Source organism: Lepisma saccharinum, chromosome 20 (assembly GCF_977018435.1).
Source record: "Lepisma saccharinum chromosome 20, izLepSacc3.1, whole genome shotgun sequence".
Lineage (NCBI taxonomy): Eukaryota > Metazoa > Arthropoda > Insecta > Zygentoma > Lepismatidae > Lepisma > Lepisma saccharinum.
In genome coordinates, this window is record NC_139248.1 from 64,340,204 (window position 1) to 64,356,393 (window position 16,190).

Genomic DNA, 16,190 nt, shown 5'->3' on the forward strand with positions numbered 1-16,190 from the left:
GCAAAATAATAAATAACAACTGACAAAATCTGGTAATAACAATACAATGCACTTCATTTGTTTTTCCAGAATAAGTTATGTACCATAACATTAATCACTCTTGGAAAACATTAATTCTCTTTTATATTGTTCAATGTGGATTCTTTCAATTTTGCCTATTTTAAAATTCTCAGTGGAATGCCTGATGGGCATGCAGAAGAGCCTCATTTATTTTTTTTGTGTCAAAGTTTAGATTAGAACCTGGGACCTCTGGCACCGTAGCACAGCGTGATAACCATTCTGTCACGGAGGCCAGCCACAAAAAATTATTACATAAGATGGTGATATTTTGTAAAAATGGATTGATCTAACAATCTCCCTGGTGACATAAGAAGAGGAGGGGAGTTGCCAGTAGGAATAAAGGACGTTCACATCTGTACAGCAGGGCCAGTGCTGCTCAGCAGTAGATAGTGACGTGCATCTTTTACACATGACAGCTGGTGGGCAAAATGAAGTTTTTTAATCTTACGAGTTTTATCCTTTAACATATATTTTTTCTACTTTCATCCATTTAATGTGATTTATTTGAACTACCCAGAGGAACAATCTGGCAACTGATCCGAAACATCAGTTTTTGGAAAGAACCTGTTAAACCATACGTAACTAGTAACTTGTGTTGTATTTAATAATTGCAAGCTGTGTTTATTTGAACCTTTTAAGATATTACTTGAACCTGCATCCAAAGTGGTCCTGCTCTCGAACAAATTTGAACAACCAAATTTCCATACTTTAAAATCCACTGCCTTACCTTGTCAACAGTAGCTCCACAAATCGACAATGGCCTTTGTCAGCTGCTATTGTAAGAGCGGTGTCTCTAGATGATGGGACAGGAGGGGCATTCACATCTGCTCCTTTGTCTAGAAGAACCCTCCCAACGTCAACATAACCACCACTGGCTGCTTCCATTAGGGGTGTCAAACCAGTCTAGAAAAGGACAGAAAACAACATGGTTTACACATAATCAATGTTTAAACTAATTAATTACAAGTACATTCAATCCATGAGCCAATATCAGTGGTATTAGAATTGGAAAGCATTGGTTGAAATTTATCTCCAGATACAGGATGCTATTTTTTCCGGAATCAACAAGAATGCCACATGGCACTTTCGAGGCACGTAAACATCCCGGAAATTATCCAAAATTCAAAGTTTGCATTTATTTTGTACCAGAATTGCATGAAAAAAAAATGATTCTGTAATTAAATGACAGCTATTTTAGTATTCCGATGTAATTATTGAATATTATAAAACAAAATTTTGGTAAATTTATTCATATAATTGCAGAGCAATGTGTGCATATTGATAGTAAGGAATGTTTTGAACAATTCTAGGGTTTTCGGGGAAAAGTGCTTAAGTCAGAAACTGTGATGTTCTGTTGCTTTCATTTAAGTCACACTGAATAAATTAAAGAAAATATTCTAAGTATAATTTTGTACTGGGATGTGTAAAGATTCTGAACAGTGATGATCCAACATGCATATCATGTCTGCAATGTTTGCTATTAAAAGAATAGACGTAAATAATTACCTACTGTAAAACTGAGTTTCTTCACGTAAGTGCTTTCTCCTTGATTGCTTAGAATTTTTAATTGTTCAAACAGCTATCAGCAGCAATCAAAAGAGTATTGTCATTGATATTGGTTCAAAGTGGTATTGGCTTAGCCTTACGTCTAGAAATTATAAGTTGTTCAATCAGGATAGCTAGTCCAGGACACACAAAATTCAATTCCAGTTTTCAAGGCAAATTTTCCAAAAATTCAAGGCTAAAAATGATAAAAATTGCACAACTGAATGTCACAGGAAGTTCAAGAAACCATTACAGTATTCGTACTGATTTCTTTTATGTGCAAGGGTGTATTTTTATATACATTTACTTTATAAAGTTTTAAAATTCAGCTGGCATCATGACATTCCTTGCTGGGTCTATTATATGCGGTAAAGCCACTGCTTCTCAAAGAGACCTTAACAAAATAAGAATCTGTTAAGCAATGACCTTTATAACTTCGAAATATGTGCATTAGACTCTTTATGAATGACTAGATTTTGTAGCATTTAGCTTAGTAGATATTGAAATTTTTCAAGTTCTTAAAGAAATTTCACATGGAATTCCTGGTGTTGATAATGCATGCATAATTCCCAAAATTCAATTAATCTCCCAGTCAGAATATTAATATACCGTATTAATTTACCAGAATTGGTTCAAAATATTGAAGAATTACATCGGAATATAAAAATAGCTGTTATTTAATCACAAAATCCATTTTTCACACAACACTAGTGCAACATATCAAGTGGAAATTTTTAATTTTCCATTATATGAAACCAATTAGTGTAAAAAGTGTTGAATTGAATTTCATTAATTCTGCACCAATATTGTTATGGCAAAAATGGAAGAACAGTGTAACAGCAATTTTACTATTCCATTTGGCTCTTGTGCAAATCCATGAATATTTCTTAAGCACACATTTCATAGATGAATATACTTGGTGCATACTGAAAGTCGTGATCAACGTTTAATTTCAGACGTAAATGTTCACGTAGAGCAAAGTGCTGCATAAGACAGTTAGAGCCATCTATTGTGACAACATACACTTGAAGGTGGTTTGATTGGTGCAGTACGTATGCACAGTAACAAGTAGTGAGTAATGGCTCCGTTTGACACGTCATTTCGCCAGCGTGCAGTGATTGAATTCCTGTATAAGGAAGGTGCATCAGTATCAGGTATCCACCGCCGATTGCAGCAAGTGTATGGTGATCAGTGTATGACTGCCAGTAGCATCAGGCGATGGATAAAACATTTTAGAGATGGAAACCCAGACATCAGTAATCTCCCTCGCACAGGCTGCCGAGAACTGTTTCGAAGAAAAGGAACGTGGCTCGCGTCCAGGAAATCATCCAGGGAAACAAGCATGTTTCGGTTAGGGAACTTGCACACATTGTTGGAGTAGGGCACAGTGTTATCCAGGAGATGATTTGTGTACTGGGTTACCGGAAAGTGTGTTGCAGATGGGTGGCATGGGATTTGAATGCAGCACAAAAACGAAACAGAAAAGATGTTTGCACGGAGTATCGAGCAGAGGATGGAGGCGAGGGAGTGTTTGGTTACTGAAGACGAAACCATTTTCCACCTCTACGAGCCTGAGAGTAAATGTCAAAGCCTAGAGTGGCAACATCAAACATCACCAAGAAAGAAGAAACCGAGGACAATGTCATCAGCTGCCAAAGTGATGGGAAATGTCTTCTGGAATTCGGAGGGTTTTCTTCTCGTGGACTTCCTCACTCCTGGGGAAACAATCAATGCCGCTCACTATGTGCACACTTTGAGAAAACTTTGTCGTGCTATTCGTGAAAAAAGTCCTGGCAGGGATACGGTTATCCTCCAACACGACAACGCCAAGCCACAAACATCACAGCTAACGAGGAATGAATTTGGCAGATTTGGGTGGGAACTCTGACACCCTCCCTACAGTCCAGATCTGGCTCCTTCTGACTTTCACTTGTTTTCTTTTCTGAAAGAACACATGCGGGAAAACAGATATGACACCAACAAGGAAGAGGAACTTGCTGTTAGGAGAAGACTCAGAAGTGCCCAAACTGAGTTCTACAACAGAGGAATTTTCAAACTTTCAGAACGTTGGCAAAAATGTGTCGATTTAGATGGTGATTATGTTGAAGACTAATAAAGGTATGTACTTTAACAGGGATATATTAGATTCTTTTTTTGTACGGTTTACTTCCATCTTGTAACATGTTGATCACGACTTTCAGTACGCCCTAAATAGTATATTAGCAATGAAATACAGTGAAACCCCCTGATATTACATTCCCACATTTTACTTTTCTCAATAAAACAAAGTGTTCCAGATATTAGATATTTTCACCTTGGTGCCCTGTAAAGGAAAATGTAGGGTAAAAAATCCTACCTTTGCTCGGTGTTCAACATTTGCCTTCCTGTCTAGGAGAAGACTAACAACTTCATGCCTGCCTTGAAAACATGCCAACGTAAGAGCAGTGTTTCTATTTGTCTCTATTTGGGCATTGATGTCACTTCCCATGTCTAACAGCAGTTTCACAGCAGCTGTAAAAAATAAACATTACATTACAATCTTCATGTCTGCAGGCGCATTTGGAAAAATGGAAACATCGCACGTTCTCCTCCAGTCTCCTGCAAGGAGCATGTATATTACAAATACAACAGTGGGGATTTTGAATGTTGACAAGAAATTAGGATCATAAAAATGTACAAAGACTTTTTGTCTAGACACACACTTTTTAAATCTTTCCAAATTTTCTAATACACCTGGATTGTTCACCAGGGAAGTTAAAACATTACAAGTCAAGGATGAATTTAATTTTTTCTTTCACTGATGAAGAACAAAGATGACTGAAAATTTGGATGTATAAAAATGTACTATTATAGTCCTTGTACATTTTTTATGATGTCAACAACACATGGTTTAAGATTTTATCATTTATTATAAAGTAATTAGCAAACAAGCTGAAGTCTATTTTTTGTGTAAAAATAATTCTTCTTGGATGTACATTGCTTGTTACTATCACTAACACTTCTATTTCTGAGTTAGTGTGTTACTGATTTGACACTAGCATATGTAATTTATTTTAATACGAGGGTGGATCATTAAGTATCGCACAACAATTTTTTTTAAAAAAGAAGTTTAATAGGTAAGACAACATAAATTATACACATTGAACCCAAATCTTTTACTTAGGTGAAATTTTCAAAATTTCACGTAAGTAATTTTAAACCGCGTTTACCACAACCATCACAAATCTTTTAGCTACTTTTCGACATAGGAGGCAAGTCTTACACATTTTCCCCATCTAGTTTCAATATACCCTATTCATAGAACTCCCTTAATTGGGAATACAGCCATCTGCGCACAACCAATTGCACTTCTTCATCGGAATTGAAGCATTGGCTACCTAGGAATTTCTTCATTGGGCCAACCATATGGAAGTCTGAAATGTTGAACCGCCCTGACAAGGTTCTCAGATGGATCCGCTGGTCGTTGAGAATTGCCTGCTCAATGGTTGTAACATTCAGTTTTGTTGCAGCTGTTACTGGTCGCTCGGAACGTGACGAGTCAACAAGGTTCAGATGACCTCCTTCAAAGAATGTGAACAATTGGAGATGTTGCTACAGTCCAAACAGTCTCCCCCATACACGCCCAACATTTCCCTGAGAATTTCACTAGGGTTTTGTCCTTTCGCCCACAAAAAACTAACTACAGCTCTTTGCTTTTCACACATTGACGACAATAACATGCGTGCCATCTTTGTTAAGTAGTTCACGCTTCTGCAGCAAAAGTTATACCTGATCGAACAAATGCAGTCTCTAGCGCGAACTTCAAACTATACATCTGTAAAATTTCAACATCCCAGCCACAATAACATTGAGGGAAAAAAATTGTTGTGCGATACTTAATGATCCACCCTCGTACAATAAATAGAAACCAGCAACAAGCAATACCAAGAAGAATCATCATTGACATTGTTATTTCAATACAATGAAACTAGCTAAAAGTTTCTTGTAACTACAATACAATAAAAGTGTTAATAATGTCATTTTTTTCTTGTATGTACGTATTGCTTGCATTGTAGAATTATATCTCCTGTAGGGTATGGTTCTTACAATCACATGAACACAATTTTGATGTAATGTTTCACCAGACAATTATTCTCAGTATGATTAATATTACAGTTATAACTGTAAGTATATAAATATTAGGGATGTGCCTAAGCAGATTACAGATGTATGAAAATCGGCAGAAATTGACATATCCGCATTGGCAAAAATTTTGATCTTTAAACCGGTACAGATAATACTAGAGTTTTACCTTCTAATAAGTTTTATATTATAGTTTGCAAGATTAATTGAAAATTTGGTTATGATTCTTCATCACTGTAGAGTTATTGTAATAAAATTATTGCTAACATTCTGAGGATAACCTACCTCAAAATCAGAAATAGAACAGTACATTGCTGAACCAACTATTCCACATGACCAGGATCCTCTGTTGTATTGGAAATTCAAAACAGTATCCAAACCTGAAGCAACAAGTGGTGAAAAAATACTTGGGCATACCTGATGCATCAGTATTCAGTGAACGAGCATTCAGTGTTGCTGGATAGATTTGCGATAAGAGATGCAAATGTTGCAGAATGAAACAGAAATGTACATAGTAAATTTATTTTTGTATGATGGAAATAACATCCTATTTCTTTTATGTATCAGTATCAGTTCCAAAAATTATCGGTGAGTACATCGGCATCAGTAAATTTTCAGCTTCGTCACATCCATAATAAATACTATAACTGTAGCATTAATCAAACTAAAAATAAATGTCTGATAAAGGGAGTGTGTGATCTTCTGAAATGTTACAAAAAGATTGTGTTTATGTGCTGGTAAGAACCAGCAACTACAAGAGAAATAACAATTTGATGTTCCTTGTAGCAGAATCACTTCAATATCCCATTGTCATCATTCACCACTGGCTGTTTATTTTGGATTTAGCTTACATATCCAAAACTATCATTCTTCACTGTATGAAAAACAATTACATGTAAGGAAAATCAACTATGGGACAAAATCAACCAATCCAGTTCAAAGCCACTATTAAAAAAAGAAAAAGATAACTTACCTGTATGACCATTCATTGCAGCTAACATTAAGGGAGATATTCCCAGCTTGCTTCCTGTTCTTGAATTAATTTCTGCACCGTGCGCTAGCAACAACTTGATGATGTTAACATAGCCACCAGATGCTGCCAAACTTAAAGGCGTGTAGTCGGACACGTTCCGATGCTCCTTGTTTGCTCCACGGGACAAAAGTAGTTCCACAACCTACGAGGGAAAAATATTTCAAATTACTTTGCATGTACTTAGCGGCTGTGCAATCTCTACGCAGTTTCATGCAAACAGGAAGAACGTCAGGAAATGCCATTGGTAGGGCTGAGACGACACTGATGCTAAGGTATTGCTATCGAAGGTATCTGTTGGAATTTTGAGCCAATACCTCTTTGAACTGATACACTTCATTAATATTAGTGGACGAGTATTCCACTTCAATTATAAGCATCAAGTTATCCTGGAAATTATGCAAAATTTCAGGTTTCCATTTATTTGAATTTTGTGATTACATGACACGTATTTTAAATTCCTGATGTAATTCTTGAGTATTTAAAAGCAAAACTCATGGTAAATTGATGGATATAATTGCAGTGTGATACTTACACACTAATACAACCTTTAACAAGCACTGGTATCAGTATCGGCTTAGCCCTAATCGTTGATGGTTCAAAACTTTTTGACACGAGCTTGTACCTAATTCTAAGTAGTTTTGAACCAGCTTGTACCAAATTCTAAGTAAAAGCTAGAAAAACCACCATATTGTGATGATATACGAAAACCATGGACCATATTAGTGTGACGTCACATTGATTACGAACAAACCAGTCATGTGGTGTTCCGGTATCCGATATGGTAACCACGGTCACATGAGGCTGTTGGGCTCCTAGAAGCCATCATGGCATGACAGTAAAGCTTTGGAACCGGGATGGGCTTATTTTTTTAAAAAATGAATGATTCCCTTCCTCCAATTATTCCTTACTTTATCTTTCACAAGGTACGTTTAATGTATCGATATATTCTTCGAAATCTCATCTTTACATTGATGTACAATACAAGTCACAATATTGTTTCACAAATTTAAGTGACCCCTTGTGATAGAAAATCCAATGCTATCGCATAGGGATACACTGCATGATGGGTTCATTTAGACTCAATCATGCTCAGTTATCTGGTTGTGATGTCACCACTAGTATGGTCTATTACTTTTAATGTAGTCTACTTTAGACCACCTTCCACCTCCAGATCACTGCCTATGTTCATACAACACATGCATACACAGAAGATCAGATCCCTGGAGTTTCATGAGAACATGTATTTCCTCACATTAACTTAAGACATAAAAAAAACACACACACAATTAAATTTGCAATGAAAAACATCTAAATCTTACCTCATATCGACCACCAGAACAAGCTAGAGATAGTGGCGTATCTTTCGTCCTTTCTGATTGGGCTTCAATGTCAGCCCCATGATTCAAAAGGATTTCCACAACCTTTTCATGCCCTGCAGTTGCTGCTAGTATTAAAGGGGTGAAGCCCTTCTTATCCCGGTGTTCTGGAATAGAAACATCAACAATGTATTAACAAAACCATAAAATAGGATGGGATAGATCCACCAAAAACATCTGAAAGCCTGGCACGGGAGCAGTGGCGCTGGTGTCGCTTGTTGAACTTATGGGGAAGCCTGTAGTTCACATATTTTCCGAGGTTTCAGAAAGCTTGGTGGATCTATATCAGTACCCTATCAATATTGGCCAATTCACTTTGCACTCTGCTCATATTGACACCTTCCCCAAACACATTCTGTGGGGGGGGGGGGGGGGCATTGATATATGACCACATGCATAACATACAGTGAAACCTGCATATATTATATTCCTTATTCTCACCAGTTAACATTCATTTTTTTCATGTGTGTGAATATAGAATTAACTGAACACTTTCAAATCATTTGTATTACCAGATTAGTAATCTTATGGAGAAGAGTCAAGGAACATGCAACATGGAAGTACTTGTGACTAACCATGGAAGTACTTAAACATCACTGCTTGCTTAATATATGGGTTTCTATTGTTTTGTGTACAATAGCTACAGCTCATGTAGCCTTGTTTGTAAAACAAATTCAGTAATTTGGCGATTTATTTTTCTAAGGCAAAATCTATTGCAGTCCCCTGTAATATAAAGGGTGTGCAACAAGTCACTACCCCTAAAAAGAAAGTTGCAAACTATGAGGCAAGTCAAGAATGCCACAAGTTAACTGCAGGAATACATTCATACCGCAGTAGTCACTTTGTGGCGACGCAACAGTCAACTCCAGCAGCATATCAACTTACACTGTGCACTGTACATTAATTATGTAGATTAATTCCTTCAAGGAATATTTGAAATTCTATACGGAATTGGGAAAATATTTTTTACCAGTAGAACTTTTACATCAGTACTTTTAACAGTATCTGCAAAAATTTTCTATTGGCTCACTAGCCTTCTTAAACCCGAAGGTTCATGGCTGCAGCAACACAGGCCTTCCATCTGTCCCTATCTTGAGCATTTTACCTTGGGAACATCCATGGCCTCATACTGCTGTTTCTTGACATGTCTTTTTACAGTGCAGAGTTGTCAGCTCTATGCCTAACCCCCAATATGAATGGAGGACCGCACCTGTCGTTGGTCAGCTGATCCCTCGGATCTAGCTGGTTGATTCATCCTTAATCAATATCATGTACAATTGAAATTCTAAAATTGGTACTTCAGTATTATACGAACTAACTCCAATTAGTATGTTATATGTACCTAACCTAACCTTCATATCTAATGAGTATGGCATAAGAACCTAACCTAACTAATTAGATATGAAGGTCAGGTTAGGTTGAGTTAGGTTAGGTACATATATGGTAGCATACTAATTGGAGGTAGTCCGTATAATACTAAAGTACCCTAAAATTTTCTTTTAACAAAACCCAGTGAATGATTGATTGATTTGACTTTTTTTTCTTTGACTTTTGTGCCACTTTTGGCTAATTTGCGAAGATGGGGATGAGTGATGACATGATGAAATTGATGAATGGACACAAACATCCATGCCCAGGCTGGGATTTGAACCCGGGACCCCTGGCATAATAGCACGATGTGCTAACCACTTTGCCACGGGGGCAGGCCCCAGTGAATATAACAGGGCAGCCAGTAGTTGAAAAATCTCCAATTAGGTTACACACAAAACACTGCAAAAATTACATACATTCCAGTAATTTAACTTACCAATATCAGCCCCTCTTGACAATAGCAGTTCCACGAGCTCTTCATGGCCTCCTGCACAGGCTAGTGTCAAAGCAGTATCGTGGTTGCTATCCGTTTCCGAGTCTACATCCATACAGGAAAAAGGTGCCTGAGGACATTGTGTTCCGGTGTATTGAGCAACATTGGTTGCATATTGATTTACTCCTGCAACGAAAAAATTATGGTGTCAGTGAAAGATTGCAAACAGTAAATTGCAGAAACACTAGAAAACACTTAAGAAGGGCATCAATTTCTGCTTCTTCAACTATTTCACATGAAGTTAACATTGTATAATGGCCACATAAGTAAGATTGTTGGTTTGGGTACAGTTCAAAGCAGTATCGGCTCAGCCTTAACATTAACAGTTATAAATATTCAGAAAAACTTTAAATTTTTACAATGTTCAAGTATTGGAATAGCAATTAGTAAGAATCAATATCAAAATCTATATTGGTTTAAAGTAGGGCTGAGTAGATACCAATGTTGATGCATCAGTATCGGAAAGCATTGATTCAATTTTATGTACTGATTCTGGCTGATCGTTCATACCTGAAAGTTATGCAATATTCAAAGTTTCCATTGACTTTTTTCCAATGCCATGTGTAATATCATGAAAAAAACATATTTTGTGTTTAAATAACAGGTACTTCTATATTCTGATGTAATTTTAGAATATTTTAAAGCAAACTCTGGAATATTCATCCACTAACATTAATTTATATTTTGAACAATTTTTAGTTGTTACAAATTTCTGTGGGAATCTGTAAAAGTATTGGTATTAGTTCAAAGATGTTACAGCTTGGCCCTAGGTCAAAATGGTACTCTTGACTTAGTAATTATCAAAATACAATTCAAGTTAATACTCTTTTCTTTAAATGAGTACAGCAAATACTGTTTACAGTGAAAACTTAAAAATCTGATAAGATTTTTGTTTTCTCTCCCTCTTGATTAATCATGAAAATGGATGAAAAAGTGATGAGCAAAGGAAATAAACAAAGTGTATTCGATTTGTTTGTAGCAGCTGTGTAAAACTTACATGTGAAAAATTATAGAAACATTTTTTACTTTACCTCCATTTGGATCCAACTGATAATTTTGCACAACATTTTGCTGCTGCTGCTGTTGTGGATCTGGCTGTAATTGTTGCTGCTGTTGTCTCTGTTGCAGTTGACTTTGCAGTCGTGCCTTCTTGCTCTTCTTCTTGTCTGATGTCTGCGTGCCAACCTGAACCTGATGTGCTGAACATGAAGACTGGACATACTGTGTAGTAGTGACCGCCCCGCTGCTGCTGTGAGTTGCCGTGTCCACAGCTGGCAAGGTTTGACCTGAAAAAGCTGTTCCTAATATCAGTGCATGCAGATATCAACACAATATAAATAAATATTTAACCATGTAAGAAATGACAGCATTAATAGTTACAAAGAAAAGGACCAATTCCTAAGCTGATATTTTCGTTTTTACGAGGGTTGAGGTTAAAGTCATGGCAACATTCCCCCTCCCCCCCAAGAGAATGCAGGACCGGCACAAAAATTCGAAATATACAAATGGAAGAGGACACTGTATGGAACTAAACAATGTATGAACAAGGCAACTCATGTGTTACAGTGGTTGTTAGGGATGTTTAGTTTGTAACGATCCCGACTCGTTACAACTTGTACCAGATTCACCTCTATATTTATAAGTTGGTAAATTACGTGTGTATTTTAGATTTCATTTTGAATATAGTTAATATTTAGGGTTGAATACACTTTTTATAGTTCTTGATTCTTTCCTTGCTTACGCTAGTGTTGCCGAACATTTATAAAGTCGAGATATTGGTCTAGCAGTTCAGTTGGCCTCCACCTATGGGCGAGAGAATACACTCCGCTTCTGAGCAAGACAAATCTAACTCAACCTAATTTAGCAAGAGATACATCTGTGATTGCCATCAAAGCCCCTGTCTCTCGGACGCTGGGATATTACAGCGATACCCCGTCGTATCGACGCAGGGAAATTTGCTTCATTAGTATCAATCTCTCGTGGTACCCAGGGAAAAACCACATTTCCATGGAAACCAATAAACTTTCCTTTTTCTTTAATCTTTTAGACAACTAGAAATAATAATGTTATTTCTCTCTTTATGAGTTAACCTCGACTTAAATGTATATTATAACATGTATATATATTAAAAGGAAAGGTTGTATGTTATGCTTTTTGGTGTCTAATAACATATGAATATTGTTTCCCGTAATGTACTTTGTATTCAGGTAACTGATACAATGAATGCCAAAGTCTGTAGTTTGAAGACCTGAATGTTAAAAGTTTGTTCTATTTTGGAATTGTAAAGCATTTGTGGAATAACATGTTTAGTGTTATCTTCCTACTGTAACTGGTAAAACTTTGTTCTTGTTTTAAGTTTGTTTTGAACAAATCTAATCTGTAAGAGTCTTTGACCATTTACACAGTTTGTATTAAGGAGACATAGTTGCCAAAGGCATCCAGAAGCTTTTATAGTCTTTAGTGAGTGCACTTTACACCCGAATCCTGAGTGTACGAGGGTCACTATTTATATTTTGAGCCTAACAATGAAAAAACAGGAATTTGGCATTGAAAACTGCTTTATTGTTTTTCGAAGTATTCTCCTTTATGGTCAATACACTTTTGCATTCGTTCCAACCATTTGTCAAAGCAGTTTTTCCAATCTTCTTCAGACACCTCCATAATATGGTTTTTGAACGCATCAACGGCGTCTTCCGCAGACGAAAATCGTTGTCCACGCAATTTATTCTTGACATTCGGGAACAAGAAGAAGTCATTGGGTTCCAAATCGGGACTGTACGGCAGATGACCCATCAATTCGATTTTTTGACTGTTCATAAAGTCGGTTGTTAGACTAGATGTGTGACAGCTGGCATTGTCTTGATGAAGAATGATCCGACGGCGTTTGTTTGTTTTCCGTATTTGACTGAAGACCTCTGGCAAACAAATTGTTGTGTACCATTCAGAGTTGACCATTCTACGTTCTTCTAAAGGCACAGTTGCCACATGACCAGTTTTCCCGAAGAAACAGGCGACCATTTGTTTCGATGTCCTTCGAGCGCGAACAACTTTTGTTGGATTGGGTTCATCTTGAAACACCCATACAGTCGACTGCTGTTTACGTTCCGGCTCATATGCATATATCCATGATTCGTCACCTGTTACAATCTTATATACGTCTTTTGAAGCACCACGATTGTATTTATTGAGCATTTGTTTGCACCAATTGACGCGAGCGTCTTTTTGAGTTTTTGTCAAATTGTGTGGGATCCAACGAGAACATACCTTTCTCACAGCTAAATGATCATGTAATATTTTATATATGCTGGTGGAACTAATGCCTATGGTTGCCTCAATCTCACAGTATGTCACACGACGATCTTGCAGTATTAGGTTTTGCACAGCATCAATGTTTTCTTGAACAACAAGTCATTGTCGCGCAATCTCCAAGGCAACATATACAACACAAATGAAGCTATTGACAAAACATTTGAAGTACGTTATGGTCAATAATGCCAGATGATTCCGTGCAAACGTCAAATCGCGCCTAACTTCAATCAGTGTTGCCAAGGCTCAAAATATAAATAGTGACCCTCGTAACAGATTCTGGTGGCAAGACTGGGGTCAAGACTAGCAATTTGGGTAAAACTTGCAACGAGAGTTCTCTGTGATGGACAGTCATGTTGCCTGGCTGCTGCATCAAGTTGTAAGCATCTTAAGCGTGCTTCTTTCCTCTCATGATGCGGGAGACACACAACGTGTGGGAGAGAATGTTGCAAGTTTTACACGCATGTATTAGTTGCAAGGCTGCATTGTCAGTATAAAAACAAAAGAGGCGCAAAGAAACCCTAGGTCCTATGAATCCTCAAAGTAGTCCCCCAGTGTCCACAACACACTGCTAATGATGTGGTAGACGGTTTCTGACAAAGGAAATTGCAATCACCATGAAACATCCTGACTCACACCTGAGTGTAGCTTTGTGACTAATACACACAAAATAGTTGCCATGATTTATGCCCCAGCCCTTGTAAGAGTGCAAAACATTATCTGGCAGTAATACTCATGGACAAATATGGCTGAACCGATACCACTTTGAACTGAATACAAATACCTATGGCGATTAGGGGGCAGTTACCCCCACACGCACTTTTTGTCCCATCCTAGGCCTCTTAATGGTAAGCCTTGTCTACAAGAGGAAGAAAACTGACCTTGCCTCCCCAGTTTGGGCACCCAATCACTACTGCCATTGACAAAACTCTTACCAATTCCCTCTGATACCAATCTTTCAATCTTGTAACAATTAGCAGCTGATCAAAAATATTAATTAATATAATTGTGTATGTATTACATTTCAATTATATGCCTCAACTTGCTTTACAATATTCAAGATTTACATCAAAATATTATGACGAAACCAACTCTTCTGGACATTGTTTTCTGAACGAGGCTTGTCGTGGAAAGAAAAAACAAGTTTGGCGGAGGGTTACAAATATTTAGTGCATCCTGCTTCGAGAAATAGTTTCGGTTTGTTTTCTTACAGCTTATTTATTGTATTTCGCAATAACACACACACATAATGTATGTTAGTTGTTAAGTGTCATGACTGTTGGGGTCAGTTGTGACAATTTTATTAGTGATGCATGTGGTGAAAAACAAGGCGGATGAAGAAAAAATGCTTCTGGTCATGGCGTTTATAAGAAAAAGAACGTAATTTTTTGGGTGAAAGTTAAGCTTCAAAATTTAACCCTTTTCAGACCAAAAACCAATTTGGGAGAATGTGTGAGAATCAGTTATTGTGAGGTTCGTTGTTCATAACCTGAGAAGATTGCAAATAATCACAGAAGAGGAAAATTAGTGTTTCACAGAGGTAAGACAGACTGATGGTGAGGTCCACATAACGTAAGAAGTGTGGTACTGGATTCAGTAATACCTCCACACACTAGTAGCATGAATAAATTACTGTGAACTGATTTGCAGTCTTCTAGATTTTATTTGGAGGCAAGTTACATTAGTAAGAATGCTGAGAATGATGTCGAGTTATCGTCTTGTTCAATGTGATAGTACTTTCACACTTACTGGTAAATAGGAATAGAGGAACAGCAAGATGAACAAAGATTGGAAGTTATGACTTTTGATAACTCAAGTGTGTGATTACCCGGGCAAGATAAGCTGGATGAAATTTGTATTTTTTTTTCTCATTTTAATCTTATTTGTAACAAGCAAAGCATGATACGAAATAGCATATGAAGGCCACTGGGAATGGTCAGGTCAGTATTTTGATTTCTTTGCATGCAGTTTTTTTTGTTTAATAAATCTTGTGAATCTTCACTGTGATTACATTTCACCATATACTTCTACAGTGTAATATGACTTATGTACAATAATCGAGAATCTTCCGTCCAGATGGGAAACTTGTGCATGTATGCTGCAGTGGGTATTTGGTGAGTTAGACATTTGAAAGAGTTGCCCTTATCACTACTTCAAACTAGTGTTGGCTGATCCAATCCATACAAATTTCATCACACGTGTTCTCATTGGCTAGATTCAGTTACGATTCATTTTCTTCTTTACCTTTAATTTTTCAAGGCACACATACCATGTAGCTCCAAACTGCATTGCTAGTCCGCGATAATATTAAAATACCTGGTGTGAATGCAAAATCTATTGCCCCCACCCCATCCCTCAATGCTGATGCACAATAAATGAAAATCTATATCTGCCATTACTTTTCAGGCATTTTGGTCTCTCATGGTGTCCACAAAAATGCCCCCCAGCACTATTGCAGTCTAACCAAAATGGAAATTATGCAAAATAGAAGTTTGGATAGAAAAATGGATTTTGCAATTACACAACATGTAGTTTAATATTTTGATGTGTGCCCGTGTATGCAGGTTAGGTTTTTCTTCTATCATGTACATTTCTTTTGTAATTTTTATATTAATAATCTTCAATAGAATTCTTATGATTTTACCTCTTGAGATGCCTGTTTGTATTAAGAAAGGAAAATCCAACTGTTACAAGCAGAACTCTAGGATCTTTAGAGCAGTCACACTGGTGCCAGCAACACACTGAAGATTATCTGACGGAATGATGTGTTGCATTTTACGGGGACCTTCAGCTGCCTACTAGAGCACTGTCTGTCACAGTATTAGCAGATAAGATCTCTTGGGAGAGACAATACAACCCTTCTCTGCACCAGACCAAAAAAGAA

At 37.1% G+C, this 16,190-nt stretch overlaps 1 protein-coding gene across 5 annotated transcripts in view; it reads right to left on the reverse strand.

Annotated features, from left to right (window-relative positions):
• The window catches only part of mask (multiple ankyrin repeats single KH domain), a 127,537-nt gene that overhangs the window by 42,069 nt on the left and 69,278 nt on the right, over positions 1–16,190 (reverse strand). For 4 of the 5 annotated variants that reach the window (XM_083141543.1, XM_083141539.1, XM_083141542.1 and 1 more), the window contains 6 exons: positions 11,032–11,295; positions 9,944–10,126; positions 8,080–8,243; positions 6,701–6,902; positions 3,962–4,116; positions 788–963 (listed from right to left, as the gene is read on the reverse strand). In XM_083141543.1, coding sequence (XP_082997669.1) covers positions 788–963; positions 3,962–4,116; positions 6,701–6,902; positions 8,080–8,243; positions 9,944–10,126; positions 11,032–11,295 — 1,144 coding nt within the window. The remainder of the gene's footprint in view (positions 1–787; positions 964–3,961; positions 4,117–6,700; positions 6,903–8,079; positions 8,244–9,943; positions 10,127–11,031; positions 11,296–16,190) is intronic. The other variant, XM_083141540.1, reaches the window with a different exon arrangement.